General features: G+C 43.3%; 1 protein-coding gene across 3 annotated transcripts; it reads right to left on the bottom strand.

Annotated features, from left to right (window-relative positions):
• Positions 1-1,772: 1,772 nt before the first annotated feature.
• On the bottom strand, positions 1,773-19,615 carry ZC4H2 (zinc finger C4H2-type containing). Of its 3 annotated transcripts, XM_074963146.1 has the most exons (6): positions 15,921-16,055; positions 15,138-15,452; positions 8,615-8,786; positions 6,737-6,909; positions 5,252-5,414; positions 1,773-3,558 (listed from the first exon to the last, which is right to left on the bottom strand). In XM_074963146.1, exons 3-6 carry the CDS (start codon positions 8,768-8,770, stop codon positions 3,445-3,447), a joined length of 606 nt encoding a protein of 201 aa, XP_074819247.1. In that variant the 5' UTR covers positions 8,771-8,786; positions 15,138-15,452; positions 15,921-16,055; the 3' UTR covers positions 1,773-3,444. The 3 variants fall into 3 exon arrangements, with proteins under 3 accessions (XP_074819247.1, XP_074819246.1, XP_074819248.1); XM_074963145.1 differs by lacking the exons at positions 15,138-15,452; positions 15,921-16,055 and adding an exon at positions 19,392-19,613; XM_074963147.1 differs by lacking the exons at positions 5,252-5,414; positions 15,138-15,452; positions 15,921-16,055 and adding an exon at positions 19,392-19,615.
• Between the last annotated feature and the right edge of the window lie 641 nt (positions 19,616-20,256).

Here is a 20,256-nt window from a genome sequence, read left to right as displayed (position 1 = left end):
CAACATTTAAAAGTAGAATACAGCATTTATTTTTAAGAAACAGGAGTCTGGACATAATAGACTGTCAGTCAATGTCACCACTGCCCTCTACTGAATGGAATGTCAGATTTGAGCAAGAATGTATCTGATCAGATTACCTTCCAGTGGCTGTAATTCACAGAGGCTCTTAATCCTAATACTAAAGTAACAGAAAAATGTCCATTTATACTGAGTGAGAGGCCTGTATTTTCAGGAGCAGAAGGTCCTGAGTGCTCTCGCTGCTGATAGATGTTTACATGGTTATGAAACTAGTACACCACTACAAGATGAACTAAGCTTGCAGTAAGTGGCTCACTTCAATAAAATCCCATTGGGACAACTGGGCCTATAACTTTTTGCCTGTTGGGAATTAATCATGAAAAGTAGGTCAAGTTATTTTTAATACAGAATGGTATAAACAGGTGCAAGAAAACCAGACAGAAAAACTGAATTAGTCCAAACTCAAAGGTGTACTGATAAAACTCTAGGATGGTGTTGAGAAGTGAACAAGAAAATGTGGGTCTCAAAATTAATTAACTAAAACTGGCGTGTTAGAAACCAGGCCTAACTGGTGGACAAATGAGAGAGGGGAAGAGCTATTTCACCCACCATTCCCTTTGTGCAGGGGTGGGTAAACTTTTTGGCCCGAGGGCCTCATTAGGGTTGCAAAACTGTATGGACAGCCAGGTAGGGAAGGCTGTGCCTCCCCAAACAGCCTGGCCCCCGCCCCCTCCCACTTCCCGCCCCCTCAGAACCCTCAACTCATCCAACCCCCCCTGCTCCTTGTCCCCTGACTGCCCCCTCCCGGGACACCCCACCCCTAACCACCCCCCTGGGACCACACCCCCATCCAACCCCCCACCACTCCCTGTCCCCGGACTGCCCCCACCCCTATCCACAACCCCGCCCCCTGACAGGCCCCCTGGGACTCCCATGCCTATCCAACAACCCCTGATCCCCGTCCCCTGACGGCCCCCCTCCAAACCTCCGCCCCATCCAACCTCCCCTTGTCCCCTGACTGCCCCCCGGGACTTCCCGTCCCTTATCCAACCCCCCCACTCCTTGCCCCCTTACCATGCCGCTCAGAGCGACAGGACTGGCTTATTGGAAAGCCTGGGAGGCGGGTGGGTGCGAGCCGCGCTCCCCTCGCAGCGAGCTGAGGCTGCGGGGGTGGGGGGACAGCAGGGGAGGAGCCGGGGACTAGCCTCCCCGGCCAGGAGCTCAAGCGCCGGGCAGGATGGTCCCACGGGCCGGATGTGGCCCGTGGGCCGTAGTTTGCCCGCCTCTGCCTTTGTGGGCCATTAAAGAAAGAGACTTTGTGGGGAAACTACAGAAGAACAGACAGAGATGACTGAAGCAAACTTCACCATCCTGGCTGCCACTCCCACCATTTCCTGGGACCCCGAGCCTTTGCCTTCCTAATCCTGAGAGATGTCCTCACCAGACCGGGCCAGAGAGAGGGACCCAGGTGACATCACCACCCTACTGGTTCCAGCTGACTCCCAAACACCAACTGGGACGAAATGGGATCGGACTTTAACAGGAACAACAACAGCTACAGCCCAGATCAACTAACTTCTTCTCTTTTCCTCAATCGGACAGTTATTACCATCTTTGAGGAGACTGTCCAACAAGGAGTTTTTCCTTCTAAAACTCTTTCCAGCTAAAGGGAACAAGGAAACAAGTATAAAATTAAAGCCTTATTTAATACTGCACATTTCAAATGCTTTAACTGTTTTTCCTTCTTTTCTGTATCTTTAATAAAAGGTTAATAGGATTTTTAATGGTGTGTTTGCCATGGTACTAAGCAGGCTGATGTCTCTGTATAGCAAACTCTGGACAGAGACTAGGTTATGTTAACACCTTTGGCACATTTATTCCATCTAAATTAATACAACCACACTGTCACCCTGTGGGAAGCAAGGGGGGGACTTAGGGCAATTCATGTGCTTTGGCCAGCAAAAGCTTTTTAAGTGGGCTTGTATGGTCCCCAGCAGCAGGTAAAGTCTCCTCACCAGAGGCCAGGGTGTGGCTTATTCTGTGTTTTTTTAACTAACAAACAAAAATCTTTAATACAGTGGTCCCCTAACTTTTTCTGTCACGCCTCCCCTTACCAGTAATGGAATCTATTCTTCACCCCACCCCACCCCACCCCGAGGAGCTGTGGTCAGGAGATGGGTCAGGGCCAGAAGTGGAGCTGTGTTCAGGATCAGGAGCCAGGGGCCCAGGCTGGCGCTGGAGCGGAGCTGGGGGCAGAGCGGAGCTGGATATCCCTCCCTCTCCGTTCTCCATGGGGGTTGGCCTGGGCTCCCCCAAACCTGAATGTTTCTCCATGCCCCCCTGGGGGGGGGGGGTGTCCCACAGTTTGGGAACCTCTGCCTTAATACAACCACTCCAGCACAAGTATGGATGAAGGAGTGGGGCAAGGGAGAGGGGAGGATAAAAACCTAGGGAAGGGGCTCCCTCCTTCTGTAATCTCAAGTGTTATTGAAAAGAATAATAAGGCCTTAGTTAGTTCTTAATTGAATTGAAGTCAGTCTTACGATTGCTGAAAATGGCCTAATTAAGATGCTAGACATAATTTAATATTAATATGGATACAACGGCTTGATCCCCTTCCCAAATTTTAATCCATTTCTGTAGGAACCATACAATCAAACCCCATAAAACTGAACTATATGTTGATCTCCCATGCGCCCATATCCCTATTTTTCCTGGTCATTTCAGATATACCCCCAAATCCTTGGATACACTGAGTTTTACTCTATATCTAGCCCATGTAATCTTGCTGGTTAGGACAAGGCATGGGTCTTTAGCATAGCAAATGGATATTCAGCTACTTCTGTGCCTCAAGTGGGTTTCTGTTAGGAGAAAATTAGAGTAATCTTTTAGCAACATCGCTCTTTCTCTCAAAAAAACCCCAAAAAACAACAACCCCAACTTGCTGTAGTAACACTTGATCATTAAGAATTTTCTGGTTTTATAGACAAAAGATACTGTATGGCAAACAGTGTAGAGATAGAAAAACACAGGGACATTTTGGCAAGTACAGTACAGGTACCTTAAGTCTAACATATTTAACTATGAAACATGTATCCTCAAATATATCTTCACAGGAGGGATCATACAAAGTGGTCATCGGCATTCAAACTACTTGCATTAGAAGTTCCACTTGGCTTAGGAGTCAGAAAGATGGAATGACTAAAATGTTAAAGTGTAGCACCATCAACACTTCTCCTAAAACCAAAATGTGAGGACTGGATGGAAATTAAGACGGAACAGAAACATTGTGCTTACGTCACATTAACTAGAAAACAATGGGTAAGTCATACTTAAGTCTGCACTTCAATAAACTGGCCACGTTTACAGTTCTACTGGAAAGGGATTAGGATGGGTCACATGTTTTCTCCATGGATTTTCTGTGTTTCACTCATCCTGTTTCCTCTTGGGTTTTTTGGGATTCCGAGACCGGCTTTTTGCTTTGCAGAGTGGACATATCGGTGCGTTCCGATGAATTTGCTGGTGACATGATAAACAGGCCTGCAATGCAATGTTACATCTTATTAATTTATTTGTATGGAAATAGTGCCTAGGAGTCCCAGTCATGGACCAGGACCCTGTTAGCAACCTATTTCTCTGTGAGGTAATAAACCCATGAAGTTCTGTTGAGACACACTGCTTATTGAACATGTTTCCTGCTCTAATAAGTTAACATACTGTACAGGAAAAATAAGTAAGCCCCTGCATGCTCAGAACTAAATTCTGGAACTAAATTTTGCGGCAAGGTTCCTAGATCCTACAGCAACTTCAGGTCAGTTGAAAACTAAAGGATTTATTGAATTAAATTTTCAAATGAATAAAACTGCCAGTGCACCCCCCGTTTATCATTTATTTAGATATTAAATTCAAATTTTTTTTGAGCTTCCCCTCACATTTTCAAGATTTTTGTACTGACAATGTCTGACTGTATCAGAAAAATTGTTTAGGAGGCCAGCTGTGATTCCATAGATTTTAAGCCAGAAGGCACCTCTATCTAGATCATCTAGTTTGACCCCCTGTATACAACATAGAATTCTACCCACTTATCCTTGTATTGAGCCCAATAACTTGTGCTTGACTAAACCATATCTTTCAGGATATGTCTGCAGTGGAGCTGGAGATGTAACTTCCAGCTTAGGAAGACATGCCCGTGCTAGCTCTGAATGAACTAGTGCCTTAAAAAGAAGCAATGTAGTCATGGCTACATGGGCGGGGGACAGGCCGGCCACCCAAAATACATACGAAGGATACTTGGAGTGGCTAGCCCATCCCAGCACCCATGTAACTGCAACTTCAAGTCTAGTTTTAAGCATGCTTGCTCGGTCAAAGCTAGCACAGATATGCCTCTCCAGGCTGGAAGTTACACCTCCACATCCAGCAGGCATACCCTCGGAAAGGCAACTAGATTTAATCTGAAGACATCAAGAGATGGAGACTCCACTACATTCCTTAGCACATGTCTACACATACAGGGATGCAGCAGCATAGCTGTACCAATGCAGCTGCACCGCTGCAGCATGTGAAGACACTCTATGCTGACGGGAGAGAGCTCTGCCATTGGCATAATAAAACCACCTCCGCGATGGCAGAAGCTATGTTGCGGGAGAAGCTCTCCCGCCGATATAGCGCTGTGCACACAAGCGCTTAATGCCAGTGTAACTTACGTTGCTCAGGAGAGTGGTTTATTCACACCTGAGTGACATAAATTATGCCGACATAAGCCATAGTGTAGACATAGATTTAGTAGTTTCTTCTAATGGTTAATCATCTTCTCTGTTAAAAATGTGTGACATATGTCTAATTGGAAATTGGCTTTAACTTCCGGCCGCTAGTTCTTGTCATGCCTTTCTCTGCTGGCTTGAAGAACCCATTAGTACCTGATATTTTCACCTTGTAACAATAATGTTTCTCAAGCTCAGGAAGCACAGCGAGTAGAAACTGGCAGTATCTGCCCTATGACTGAAGAGTCCCTACAGGGGGAGTCATCCAAGATACAGAGCCTGATTCTGAACTCTAACTGAACTGGCGCAGCTCTATTAACTTCAGTGGAATTGCCCTTGGTTTACCCTAAAGCAGGCAAAATAAGAATTGGACACATCATTATTTTCAGTGCTAATTCCTTTGTGAACACGATATGTTCCAATCACCCAAGAGACAAGCCTGTCCATTTGACACCCAAGAGACAACGCCTCACCTTCATTGGAGGTGGCTGTTGTCTGAAAGTTGCTGTCTGTCTGGTGTCCTGTTTCCTAGCCACTTGTAGCTGTTGGGCAGCAGCTGCAGCTGCAGCCAGAGATTCTGGAATGGGCGGTTCTTGTGGTTCTGTCTGCCATTCAGCTTTTTGCTTTTCAAAGTAACTATACAAAAACAAACCAAAATTATAATCAACTGCTGGCCTGTCATTTATTTATTTAACAAGCATTGATTTGTAATGACTCTTCTGTGCTAAAACATAATGGGCCAAAATTTTTTGGTTTTCTTTCTCTAGAATCAAATGACTTGCACCAAGGACTCATTTGGATCAATTTTTTTAAAATGGGATAATGACAATAGTTAAAATACTACATGTGGCCAAAAACACAAGCCCACTGACGATCAATAATTAAGGATCATCCTAATATAGATGGAGAAGACTTGTTAAATAATGAATTCCATCCACTCTCAATATCTAGGTTTTTTTTAAAGTTAATGAGCCAGATTCGATATGTAACTAGTTAATGGCATAATTATAGCGAAGTTGATATACTATGTTTCAGGTTCTTGTTTTCCAAGTTTTATCTGCAACAACCAGCCCTAAGAAATGTTTTTTGTTCTTCGTTTTTAATATAAACTGAGATTTTGGAGCACAATTCTGCAGCGAGGGATGAACTGCATAGTTATTCATTTAATATGTTCCAGGGGTAAGAGTTGATTTTATATATTTAAGACCACAGGAGGATCAGGTTATTCATAGTGGATCAGGAAGAAATCTCCATGTCCCCACCCAATAAGATCGCATGAACCAAAGCAGAGAATTTGTCCCCTTCCCTTGAAGCATGAGGGGTTGGTTGGTCTCTGCTGGATACAAGGCTAGATGGGCCATTCTCGGGAGAAGCATTAACGTCCTCCTTGGTTTTCAAAAAGAAGAGCATATCCTTTACATTTCTTCCATAGATCCAACCATCTGGATTCAGCCACAGCTTACCAGATTAGATTCTGTGTTTTTTTTAACAGCTATAGCACAAATTTGAATTCTGACCAAGACTCACTAAAGACACTCATGTAGTAGTTTTGGGTTCCTCTCCTCCCTTGCATCATACCCATACCTGCTACTCAAATGGAAGAAATGGATCCTTTGAAAAAAGTACAAAGTAATGTAAAATTAGAGATAGAGTAGAACCAAAACCTTCGATCCAAACACCCTTTAATTTGCAGGTCAGCGCTGGGGTTTGCAGCTTTGGCTGATCTAAATGTAACTTCGATCTTTGCCCCATATTCAGACAGAACCCTTTTGGAGGCTTGTAAATGGCTGGTTAATTTCTGTCGCACATACGTGCTTCCTCCACTTTCAATTAATTTTGTTTTTCATGATTGCCTCTGAGTTCCTACCTTCCAGCTGGGCCCAGAAACAAAAATGACAAAATGCCAACAGAATCATAACTGTATACAAGGCCAAATATTGTTTGATCTGGAGACATACTCAAGAGAGAGTTTCTCTTCCTCCTCACACAGATCTGGCAGCCTCTGCAAGCCCAGAGTCATCCGCAGGGCATCTACGTGCTCCTTCAGGGGCTTGTACTCTTCATGCAGGCGTCGAGTGGACTCCAAGAGCTTGTTGAGGTCATTCTCAGACTGCTTGATGGTGTTCTCCATCTGAAACAGGAGGAGACATTTGCTTAGCAAATTGCTCCATTCACAGCTCTCTGATTCACCAGCCAGAGGTGGCAGAGTGCAAAGATGATGCTGTCCTTTAGAGAGTGGAGCTTTTCACGTTCAGATTGGAAGAGAATAGGCAGACAATGAAATGGCCAAATAAGGAGTTAACATTCCGGGGGGGGGGGGGGGGTGAAATATGGTCAGGGAAAAAGCAGTCTGGAAGCAATTAGGCCGGGCAATGTTGTTGTGTTGGGCACTTTGGAAAGATTCTCAAGGAAGGTTATAAAAATAATCTTTAAAAAAAAATCTCCACTGGGGCAGGGCCAACTCATTTGCATTATTTCAAGCCTTTCCAAATACCCCATAGATTTAAAAGTTTAACTCTGATGTTGCTGAGTTCATGTTCCACTTGGGAAAGAGAGGTTTCAGAGTAGCAGCCGTGTTAGTCTGCTCAAATAAATCTGTTAGTCTGTAAGGTGCCACAAGTACTCCTTTTCTTTTCGGGAAAGAGAGTGAGAGAAGCAGCAGATAATCTGATGGAAACATCAAGTGCAAGTGGGACAGCATGAAAGAGAAGCAGGGAGTGGAGGGGGTGAGAAAATTCTAATGACAAATGAAGGTGGTGTATGTGCCACATATTCGAGGCACCCACTTGTGCCTACCCACATTTTGGGAGCTTTTTCCATCCCTAATACAGAGTCCAGGCTTCCCTTTAGCTCAACATTTTAAAAATAATTACTCACCCTTAAGAGAAGGAAAAAGTGTGGGTTTAAAATTGCTGGTGAACGGAGTTGCTAATTCAGAATGGTTTTGCAAACCCAGCAATTCACAAATCCTCAGCACTCTCCAGGATACCCCTCTAATCATTAGTCTACCTATTTTGTATTAAGAAAAGGAGTACTAGTGGCACCTTAGAGACTAACCAATTTATTTGAGCATGAGCTTTCGTGAGCTACAGCTCACTTCATCGGATGCAAGTTTTTTCATGCAGTTGACAGATTTCCACTCCATACGGCTAAATGCAGTGCCTTGCATAATGACAGGTTTCAGAGTAACAGCCGTGTTAGTCTGTATTCGCAAAAAGAAAAGGAGTACTTGTGGCACCTTAGAGACTAACCAATTTATTTGAGCATGAGCTTTCGTGAGCTTCAGCTCACTTCATCGGATGCATTATTATTGTATTAATATCCTTCACTCTCCTGCTTGTTTTACTATTTGTATTGCAGCAGTGCTTAGTTGTCTCAGGGAGAAATCAAGACCCTCTGATTCTAGGCACTATGCAAACATAACAAACCATCCCACTATCCCTGCTTCCCAAAAAGAAAACAACCCAAATGCCAGACAGCTGCCAAAGCCTCCCAGGTTCTAGGTGTTAAATTAGGCAGCACTAAGAGGGTTATTTGCTAGGAAGAGTCAGAATAACGTTACTATGACTGCTGGTACCATTGCAGCAGCAATGGGCTCGGTTGTTCGTTCCCTTTAACCTAAATCCGGTGTCTATTATTGAAAATCATCTTGCCTGATACAGACGAGCACTAACAGTGACTAAATTTAACTCATTTGATACCATCTGTATAATCCTTTCATGCTGTCAGGAAAGCTCAGGTTGCATATCTCTAATCTGTCAACTGTATATCCTTAGGACAATCCATATGGGACTATATATAAAGTATATCCTGCCCACAATCCCACTGCTACATACCACATTTATGTCAGCATGGATCAGCCGCAGCTCCTCCACGTGCGCCATCTTTTCCTGCAGCAGAAGGTCCATCTCCTGCTTGTATTCCTTCAGGTGCCTCTCCTCCGATTCCAGGGCTTCAAACTCTGCCTTCAGGCGTGCCTTAATCTTTTCCATCTGCAAAGTCTTATTCCTACAACCCAATGGAAATTACAAATATAAAGGGACAACTGCCGTAATGTCAATGTAAATTCTGTTTGCTTAAAGACTCACTATACACACACACAAGCAAATGTGTTCACATCGATAGCAGGGGACTGGCAAAAGTTGTTGATAAAGTCAGAACTAAAGTATATCTTTGAAAGACTGGGGTGGTCTGTGCAGAATCCTGGAATCAGGGAACTCCTGGGTTCTAATCCCAGCTCTGTCATTGGTCTTGTCTCCACGACAACTTTTTATTGTATTGGACCATAGAGCTAGATTACATGAAATTTACCACGATTTAGCAGTTTCTGTAGACCAGGACAATTGTGTTCAGCATTGTATCAGTCATGATTAAACCTTAATCACGAAAGAGGAAATTCTAGAGAAATGTTTATTCCTGCTGGGCTTTAAAGGGGCTTCTGAGAAATGGAGTATAGGATGCAAATGCCAGCTATCTCGACAGTAGACTGAGACACTAAAATGTAGACTTTTGCTTTATACAAAGGATGCTCCAAGACAGTAAAAGTTCTGATGGCATTTCAAAGCATCTAAAATTCCACCTGCAGTCTACAGGGTAGCCTCCCATTTTCCTGCTGACCTCCAGCCTTTAATGCTATTTGTAACTGCAGCTCCCTTTGTTCTACATTCCAGTTTTTGTTTCTTCTTTTTAAAGTGGTACCACCCCATATTTCTACACATAAAAGCTATGGAGTCTGGAGCAATGTCTTTCCCTCCAAAGCTAGGAGAGGAGGACTGGCTGTTTAAGCAACACAGCAAAGCTATGCTTACTATTAGTTGAATCAGCACTGCTTCATGACCATCTCCATTTTAAAACAATTGCCCAGACAGTCAAAAACCTGTTCTAGTTCCCAATCCAGTTTTGCCAGGCCATGATTCAATTATATTCCAATCTTCACTTTCCATAGACATGATCTTAGAGATATAGCCCCTGCTTTCATCAGAACTGTGCCCACCAGCTCTGCTATTGTGAAGGCTTTGGAGTTGCTTCTGTTAGCCCTCCTCTTACATCCCTTGTGTCCAATTCCAAGAACAAATACAATACCTACCTAAGCCTCCGGTACTTCTGATCCCTCCCCTCGTGCATTTTTAAAGTAGTCTATAGCTTCAAACAGACTGAAAATGAAAACCAGAGGAACTGTGATCATTCTGTTGAGCAATCAAAATCTGACCAAAGAACTTCAAATGGACCAGGATCAAGTCTTTGGGTAACAAATTCTGGCTCTTGTGACAAGTTTTATGGGTGGGACTGAGATAACTGCAGGAGATCCAAAAAACAGCACCACAGGTTATTTTTCTAGAGTGTAACATGCCCATAGCAGGAATGTCCAACAGTGATAATATCAATAAAAGGAGATTTTTTTTAAAAAATCCTGAATGAGATTTTACATGCTCCCTTGGAACAAAATACAACAACGTCCTTCATCACAGGATACATTTTAAAAACAGCCTTAAAAATAAAAAATCTCCCTCTAGATGAATAAACCTGAACCAGTTTGGAATAATGTTGCTTCTGATCAGCACCATTACACTGGGGAGTAGAAAAGCTGGAAGCAGAGGTGTGCATAGTACAAAGCCAGACATGGAATTGGATCGACTCAGAGGTCACCCAGAGACATTTACAAAGATATTCACCTAGATGAATATTTTACAGTTACAGTAGGGTTGCCACCTTTCTAATTGCTGGTAACCAGACCCCTAAGGCCTCATGCCCTGCCCTGCCTCTTCCACCAAGACCCCGCTCTACCCCCCGCCCCCATCGCTTGCTCCTCTCTCCCCCCACCCCCACTGCTCGCTGAATTGTTTCCACCTTACACCCCACCCCACGAGCTGGGCTCCCTGTGCTCCAGAGCTGGAATGGGAGCTGCTGCAGCATGACTAGGAGCCTGCCTGCAGGCAGGAGGCAGCCCCAGATGAACATGGGCTAGCGTGGGTTAATGACCCGTGCCTCCCCACACCCTGCAGAGACCAGACTTTTGATGTCCATCAGTACATCTGACCAGATACTGCCAGGTCCCCTTTTTGACCAGACTTTCCGGTCAAAAAACAGGCTTCTGGCCACCCTAAATGGCACCCAGACACAGAAGCCAAAAACTGGACTGTCTGGGTAAAATCCAGATGAGTGGCATCCCTAAGCTATAAGCAGGTATATTTCATGTGGTATATACCATGTGTTATTAAAGAGAATATTACATGTTTTATATAGATGCAAACATTTTTTTAAAAAGGAAGCCAACTGTCCCAGTTTTGAAGAATCAGAATCAGCCCATCAAAGTAAAAACGGCTGGAAAAAAACAGTCAGCGATAAAAGCATTATATCGATAAAAGTCATCTCCTAATCAAGCCAGAGACCATTTTGTCAAAACAAATGGCTACCTGAACGCATTGATTTCTGGAGCCAGAGGCAGGGTTTATTTCAACAAGAAAGTAGTTGCTGACTGGACTTCAGTTCCAGTGGCCCAGGTCAAAGTGTATTAGCCTCTGTGAAGAATTAATGGTCACTTAAGAATTTTTAAAATGACCACAGTAAACTCCAGGGAGTTATTTAGCAATAATAATAAAGTTGTCATACTTTTTCCTTTCAGGATTAATAGTGCCATTTTCTCTATATGAAGCAAACATTCATAACTGGCAATCTGATGAAAATTAAGAAGAAAAACATATCATACAACTCTATAACTCACAAATTTACAAAAGTTTAGAGAGCAGTCTTTCATCCACTGAGGAGACAGGATGTACATGATGTCTTAACAGTTTTAGAAAATGAATGTATTTTTATTTATTTTATATTAAGATTTATTACTTTTGAGTGGGAGGATGACGAGAATTAGAGCAACTGGTATTTAAATTTGTTATTCTATGGTGTTAGGGCCCAGTCTTACAGAGATTTACACAAATGCTTAACTTTACACATTGTGAGTAATGTGAATTTTTCAGTGCACTATTATTAATTATGTGCTTTCCAGGAGCATCCAAAATATGCTAGGCATTCTCACTCAGACAGAAGACAGTCAATGCCCAGAAGAGTTTACTGTCTGATGCCTCAGCCCTCCATCCAGATCCGTTAGCGCTGAACTGACTCCATGTGAAGTGCCATTGACCGTAATGGGACTTTGCAAAGGAACAGAACTTTGCACCAGTACATTTGGAAGCAAGGATGGGACAGAGGGATTCAATCAAAATATATGCACTTTTCAATATACATTATGTAATTTTAAAAAGTAAATATATTAACTATACTATCCCTTATACTTGGTCAATTTCTTGTAGCCATCACAAAAGAAGTAGGGCTGTTGATTAATCACAGTTAACTCAAAAAAAAATCAATCATGATTAATCACACAGTTAAACAATAGAATACCAGTTGAAATGTATTAAATATTTTTGGATGTTTTTCTACAGTTTCAAATATATTGATTTCTATTACAACACAAAGTGTACAGGGCTCACTTTATATTATTTTGATGACAAATATTTGCACTGTAAAAATGATAAACAAAAGAAATAGTATTTTCCAATTCACCTCATACAAGTACTGTAGTGCAATCTCTTTATCGTGAAAGTGTAACTTACAAATGTAGATTTTTTTTGTTACATAACTGCACTCAAAAACAAAATAATGTAAAACTTTAGAGCCTACAAATCCACTCAGTCCTACCTCTTGTTCAGCCAATCACTAAAACAAACAAGTTTGTTTACATTTACGGGAGATACTGCCGCCTGCTTCTTATTTACAATGTCAGCTGAAAGTGAGAACAGGCATTCGCATGGCACTTTTGTAGCTGGCATTGCAAGGTATTTCTTTGCTGTTACTAGTCAGTTTCATTTTCTAGTTCCAGTGTGCTGCCAGAATGCAACAACATTGTAGTTTCAGGGGACTATTCCAACCTAAACAATTAACTTTTAATATTAAAAAACAAAGTACACATAAAGTATGAAGACATTTCCATTAATATTAGGGCATTTAAAATATGTATTTTTGAAAACAAAAACCTAAATTTGGGACCTAGCCTACATAGTTGATTCTGCTCTCATTTCTATTATTTTCCATTCTAAGTTCCTATACTGCCCTCCTCATCATACTGTCTGAGGGCCTGTCTACACTACAAAATCAAGCTGACTTTATTTAATTCGACCTCAAGCCCCCAAATTAACTAAGTTGATTGTGCGTGGCCACACCATGCTCATTGTCTCGATGGAGTGCGTCTTCACTAGCAGCGCCTGCATCGATGCACAAAGCAGTGCATCGTGGGTAGCTATCCCCAAGTCCAACTTGCCGCAGTGTGTTTTGGGAAGTTTGTGCAATGCCTCATGGGACCAAAACATTGTTGCAGGGGAGAATGGGAACATTGCGTCGGCATCCCATGATGCACTGTTCTCAACAACAAACAACCCAGTGGTTTTCGCGCCTTAAAACTGCCACGCATATGCCATAACCACAGAAGCATGTAGCCTGCTCAGTTGTGAGCTCTCACTGTGAGCATCTCAAATACCTCGCACCTTCTCCTGCAGTATTTCCAAAGCCGAAGTAGGGTCTGCCGCATGGAACATAGCGATGTCCTGCAAGAAGCCCTGCTGCAAGTCATTGAAAAAAACAATTCGCAGTTGCTGCTGGCAGTCACAGAGCAGCTGCACTCTGTTGAGCACCATTTCTGGTCCCGTGAAACAAGCACCGATTGGTGGGACCGCATCGTTTTCCAGGTAGGGATGACGAGCAGTGGCTGCAGAACTTTTGACTGCAGAAGGCCACCTTCCCAGAACTTTGTGAAGAGCTTTCCCCTGCCCTGCAGTTCAACAACACAAAAATGAGAGCTGCTCTGACAGTGGAGAAGCGAGTGGCGATCGCTATTTGGAAGCTTGCAACACCAGACAGTTACCGGTCAGTGGGGAATCAATTTGGAGTAGGTAACCATGGGAGCTAATGTGCTCCAAGTGTGCAGGGCCATTAATCGACTTCTGCTATGAAGGGTAGTGAGTCTGGGAAATGTGCAGGACATAGTGGATTGTTTTGCTGCGATGGGGTTTCCTAATTAAGGTGCGGCAATAGATGGCATGCATATCCCCATCTTGGCACCAGACCACCTTGCCAAAGAGTACATAAACCGAAAGGGATACTTTTCAATGGTGTTGCAAGTGCTGGTGGATCACAGGGGGTGTTTCACCAACATCAATGTAGGAAGGGCGGGAAAGGTTCATGATGCGTGCATCTTTAGGAACTTGGATCTGTTCAAAAAGCTGCAATCCGGGACTTTCTTTCCAGACCACAAAATGAACACTGACAACGTTGAGATGCCTATAGTTATCCTGGGGGACCCAGTCTACCTCTTGCTCCCATGGTTCATGAAGCCATATACTAGCCGTCTGGACAGCAGTAAGGAACAGTTCAACTATAGACTCAGCAAGTGCAGAATGGTGGTTGAATGTGCCTTTGGTCATTTGAAAGGGCACTGGAGACGTTTACTAACAAGGTTGGACCTTAGTGAAGAGAACATCCCCATGGTTATAGCTGCCTGCTGTGTGCTCCATAGTATCTGTGAAAAAAAGGGGGGAAATTTTCTGCAGCGGTGGGCAGTTGAGACAGATCTCATGATAGCCATTTTTGAGCAGCCAGACACCAGGGCAATAAGAAGATCACAGCAAGGGGTACTGCGTATCTGCGAGGCTTTGAAAAGCCGTTTCAATAATGAGTCACAGTAATGTGAGCGGTTTGTCTGCATTGTGCTTTCCCAAACCTTCACCTGCCTTGTATCACTGTCCCTGTAAAGCCAACCCCCCCACCACTGTTCCCTCTAAGCTGTGCGCATGTGCATGTGCACACAGATCCTAAACCCCGCGCACAAGGCAAAACACCACGCACACAAAAATTTGCACAGAAGAAATTTTTTGTGCGCACAGCCTGTCAAAAATGTGCACAGAAGAAATTTTTTGCGCACACGGCCTGTCAAAAATTAGAGGGAACATTGACCCCCACCCAAGCCCACTGCTTCTACTCAATAAAGAACATCTATTTCTCAAATCCATTTACTTTATTTAACAAACATAAGTAAAGAGGGAGAACAGAAAAAAAAGGGAATCTTGGGGAAAAGGGGTTGTAAAGTTGGAACGGGAGAAACATTTTCAGCTGTGTAACATAACACCCCATTCCAGACCATCAAAGGTCTGTGAATGGATGCCTTCTGTTCCTTGTACCCTCCCCCTGAGTTAAGTGAAAGGGATAATGGACTTTTGGCCCATGCCTCATGGAACGCTTGTGGGAGGGTGATTCTGCGCCAGGAGATGCTGGCTGGCTGTCCACCAGGATCTGCAGAGGGACTCTACCCACCTGCTTCTGTTCCTGCAGTTCAACCAGACACCTCAACATGTCTGCTTGGTCCCTCATAATCCGAAGCATCTTGTCCTGTGCCGCACACTCTTGCTCATTAGAAGCTTTCCTGCTCTCCATGTCCATGTCTAACTTCTCGGACAGTGAAATCCTCCACGCTTTCAGCTCTGTGTCAGCTGTCCCGGAGGCGTTCATTATCTTGGTGAATATGTCCTCCCGCGTTCTCTTTCTCCTCCTTCTAATCACCGAAAGTCTGCTTTCAGGTGTTCATGACACGCCGAAGGACACATTTCCAGCTGTCAGTCATGGGGAAAACTAAAGGAGCCATTGTACATGAATAAAATGTTTCCATAGCAAGGCCGCTTTCATAAAAAAACAAACCCTTATTACACTAGGTGCAAGCCATAACATAATCAGAATCCGTAACCATTCACTATGCTGTTTTGCTGCTCCAGCCATGGTGAGTAGGCTCCCTTCCCCCCCCACCCCCGGGTCATGGGTGACCGCACTTTTAATAAAGTTTATGGCAGACTCATGTTGGGAGCAGAGTTAGCTAGTCAAACAGTGGCCCTTCACCACTGTTGAACAAGGTGGGGGAAAACGTTTTTACTCCAAAATTGGGGAATCTCTCATGTGGGGCCCCAGTCCCCTATCAGCCACTTTAAACTACTTGCCAACCCATGCCGAGCACAGTAAAGGCACATTAGCTGCTGCGTGGTTTGGCGATCTGCAATGTGTGTGTGGGGGTGTATCATTCTCCTTGTTGTCCCTAGACTCACACACCTGTGAGGTGTCCACGTTGCTTGTGGGAGTGCTGGTAGGGTCACCCTCGAGAATCGCATGCAGCTTGTTGTAGAACTGGCATGTGTGGGGTCCAGCCTCTGTTGCCTTCTGGTACACTTAGCGAAGTTTTTATTTTCACACAGCACTGCTGGGTGTCCCTTGTGTAGCCCTTCTCCCCCATTCCACAAGCGATCTTGGCATAGATGTCAGCATTTCTTCTGCTGGATCGGAGCTCTGCCTGCACAGACTCTTCTCCCCGCACAGCGATGAGATCCTCCACCTCCCGTGCAGACCAGCTTGGAGCGTGTTTGGGGCGGACAGTCTCCACGATTAGCTGTGCTCAAGCTGGCATGCTCCCAATGCTGATCAAACAGGAAATCGGAAATCAAAAATTCCCAGTGCTTTAGCAGGGGAGGGGCTGTTTCCTGTGTACCTGGCTGCAGTGCAGCCAAGTTGAGAATGATCTCCAGAGCAGTCACAGATGAGCATTGTGGGACACCACCTGGAGGCCAATTAAGTTGAATTACACAACGCTGCATCTGCACTACCTCACAGTCGACCCATGAAAATCGAATTAAGCGCTACGCCTCTTGCAGAAGCAGATTACAGAAGTTGACATTAGAAGCGACTTAGGTCAGCGTAAAGGACCCGGTAGTGTAGACACATACATTAACAGGTCAACTTAAGGCGGCTTCCTTCGACCTAACTTTTTAGTGTAGACTAGGCCTGAGTGTCCTCAGGAAGTGACTACCATCTATCATGGGCGGTTCATTCTCTCTCTCACTCATCCTCTCCCCAGGAGGAATGCTGGAGCCCAATCCTGCATAGATTTACATATGTGCTTCGTTTGACCACTGTGAGTAGTTCCACTGATGGCAATGGGACTACTCAGTGCATAAAGTCAAGCACATGCATAAATCTTTGCTGGATTGGGGCCTTACATGCATACTTAAATTTACTGACTAGAGTAATCTCATTGCTTTCCAATTAAGCATGTACAGAAGTGTTTTCAGGATCAGGCTCTGACATCCCCTGAAACCTCAATAAAGTCTCTTTAATAAATATAAACATTTGGCGTAATATAGGAAAGGGTCTCCAAAAGAGACATCAAGTGAGAGAAAATAATAGGGCAAATTTTGCTTTTTTCAGCTAGTGATTTTATTTATAAAGGCCCTTTTAACTCTGCATGTGGAACAGGGCAGACAGAGTACAAATTAATATAAACAATAATTAGAGTATGGCGGAGCCTTTTAAGCACATGAAATTTGTTTATTTACTTTAAAATAAAACGGGCATAAAAGTACAAATATCCAGAGCTTGTGATTTCTTATCTGGCCTATTTTGAGCCAAAACCAACATGCCTTATTCACCTGATCTGTCCCGTTCAGTTAAATGTGACTGTCTATTTAGGTCAATTTGGTAATCAGGATTTAGCCCTCTGATGTAGAAGGATTCTTAGATTTCACAGATCTTCATTTCACTTTCATGGCACCATAATTTACAACAAGGCCAATAATTACAACAGCAAAGTGTGTCAAATTAAATAATTACAGTTAAATTCACCTTTGAATCAGAAAACTGAATGTACCTGAAGTTCCCAAATACAAAGCATTGTAACAACCAAGCAGAAAATGGATCAGATATTTAAATCCAATTTTACAACAATCAGGTCTCAACAGAACTGTAACTGGCTGATTATCTGTTTTAAAAGATGACAATTCTGGCAGTTGAGCACAGAAGTTTCAGAGCCTCAGTATCAATCTGGAACATATTCACTGTCCTGTCTCTCATTATACGTATTTTGGTACACTATATATAAAAATAATTTGGGGCCTGGTCTTGCCACCATTATTCATGGGAGCAGTTTTTGCATGAGGAAGGACTTGGCCCTTGCATGGAAGAATAATTTGCTTCTACATAGTCAATATTCCAACTAGGAGATTTTGTTAAAGGTGTAAGGACTATAAAAACTATAGTAATTGAATTGTTGCTTATTCTGTGGTTTGATTTCAGTTTCTTTTCTCAATCGATTAATACAGGTTTAAAACTGAGCATGTTACAGTGACATTTTTTATTCTTTGTTTTATTGATTTCCCCCTCCCCATCCGCACTCCATAGATAACCTCTTACGTTTTCCCGATACAAAAATATAAAACACAACTCACCATGCAGATGAGCATGGTATAAATACCTACATATATATCCCAGTCAAGGCTGTTTGTTCTTCCTCTCAGCTACTTTCAAAATTATTGCACTTTCCTTATTACATGCCTTTGCTATTAAATGCACAAATTCATGCTAAATGCATGCAACTCAGGTAATAACCAGAACATCATGTTCATAAATGAAAAGGCGCAAACTGAGCATTTAAAGCCATGGTGCCATGCATTGTTGCTTATGATTGACTCTTCCTGCAACATGTCCTGTGATTCACTCTACGAAGGCCACTATATAAAAATTAATGGTATACTGGATTGCACTGAAGAGTGGAGAGACCCAGCTTCTTGCCTTGCTGGTAAACCTCTTTAAGAAAAAGCAATAGCAGCCTTAGTGCCATTGTGTCCCTGCTTCATCATCATCATTCCACCCTATGCCCCCAATAACCCCTTCAGCGGAGAGGACCACAATAAACAACAGGAAGGGAACAGGGAACATTCACCAGTCTGACTTCACACAACACCCCTAACCCTAACTCCTTCTCCAAATGGGGGTGTGAGAGAGAAATAAGCTGGCTAAACAGATCTCCCAAGATGCAGTTTTCTTTCCTTTCAATCCCTCCCCACAAGAACCCCCCCTCCCAAATTCCTCTGCAAGCCACAACACTGTTGCAATGCATATCACCCAAAATATTAGCTAAGCAGACACTTTTGAAGGGTATTATAAGTGAGTCCAGCCAAATCAATACATTTTATTTTTAAAAAAAAGCACTTCCCAACCCCACCTCCCTGATTTCAAAGCAGCTTCTGTGCTCTGGATGCCTATTTGGCTCACGTACATACATTATGTTCTGTAATTTTCTCCCCCACCTCCCTTCAAACATTTCCTTGATGCAGCCAACCAGAAGAATGTTAGGAATGAATGTGTAAAAAAAAATCCTAACAGTTTACCTGAATAAATAATAATTTAAAAAAAAACACAACTGCTTTAAAACAGATCTCCAGTTGTCCATTCATAGCTGCCACCTCCACCCCCTTTTTATTACTTAAGGCTAATTCCCTGGAAAAACATGACAATCCCCGCCCTGTAATGCATGTTTCACGGCACCCACTCTCAGCAGATGCTTCTTTTCCTACTTAAAAAAATTATCTCCAGCTTTCATCCCAGGGTTTTTCGTTGTGGTGGGTTTTTTTTTAAATTTTATTTTATTTTGTAACATAACAGTAGCGTCTTCAAATCGGTATAACTCATTCACTCCTTCAAGGAGAGGGAAAATAGCTTAGTGTTACTGATGCTGCACAAAAGAAAACATACCTGATCTCTTTGATGCTCTCCAGTTTGCACATGATTTCTTGCTCATCAGCCATGCTTTTCACTCCAATTTAAACCTCCCGTGATGTACAAAATGCCAGCCCCAAAAAACAAAACAAAACAAAAATCAACCCATACAATAGACACAATGTAGCCACCCACTCCGGGCATATGGACTCTGAGCCTGTGCGGTATAATCTAATGGGAACTATGGGAGTTAGAGTCCAGTTCCTTATTGCAGCCGAGGCATGTGCAAGAGGAAAGACTACAACGCCCACAAGGCAGAGCAGAGCTTTCTTACTCCTCTTCCTGCAGCCACACTTTAAATCAATTTGTCACAGCTAATTATGTCAAAGGTTGATAGTAGTGGAAGGGAGCCGAGTTCCTCCCCTTGAGGGTTGTGGGTTGTTGCTCTTTTAACTGAAACGATACAGTGACGTATAAGTGACTCCTGAGAGTCGGTTGGAAAATTTCATGATTTTGATGAAAAGCTAAATTAAATCACACAGAAAAAATGCTCCAATAATTTTGAGAGACATGTTTGACATTTTAATTGATGCTCAGTTGTCCAAAGATATGCAGAAGCACTGAGGTTTCTTTGGGATTTGTTTTCGCTCTCAGGGCATGGCTACACTTGCAGATGTAGAGCGCTTTGAGTTAAACCAGCCTTCGGAGAGCGCAGTAGGGAAAGCGCTGCAGTCTGTCCACACTGACAGCTTCAAGTGCACTGGTGTGGCCACATTTGTGGCACTTGCAGTGGCACTGGGAGCGGTGCATTATGGGGAGCTATCCCAGCATGCAAGTGGCTGCAACGTGCTTTTCAAATGGGGTTCGGGGGGGGTGGAGTGTGACAGGGAGTGTGTTGTGT

Source organism: Natator depressus, chromosome 9 (genome assembly GCF_965152275.1).
Source record: "Natator depressus isolate rNatDep1 chromosome 9, rNatDep2.hap1, whole genome shotgun sequence".
Lineage (NCBI taxonomy): Eukaryota > Metazoa > Chordata > Testudines > Cheloniidae > Natator > Natator depressus.
This window is presented reverse-complemented; position numbering and strand designations above follow the sequence as displayed.

What these genes read in the sequence shown, in the direction of transcription:
- ZC4H2 (XM_074963145.1), bottom strand. Translation starts at nt 19,444, where the DNA reads ATGGCTGATGAGCAAGAAATCATGTGCAAACTGGAGAGCATCAAAGAG. An exon ending in GAAGAGAAACTCTCTCTTGA is followed by an intron (nt 5,415 to 6,736) that starts GTATGTCTCCAG and finishes GTTTTTGTATAG; the next exon opens with TTACTTTGAAAAGCAAAAAG. An exon ending in AACAGCCACCTCCAATGAAG is followed by an intron (nt 3,559 to 5,251) that starts GTGAGGCGTTGT and finishes ATTGCATTGCAG; the next exon opens with GCCTGTTTATCATGTCACCA.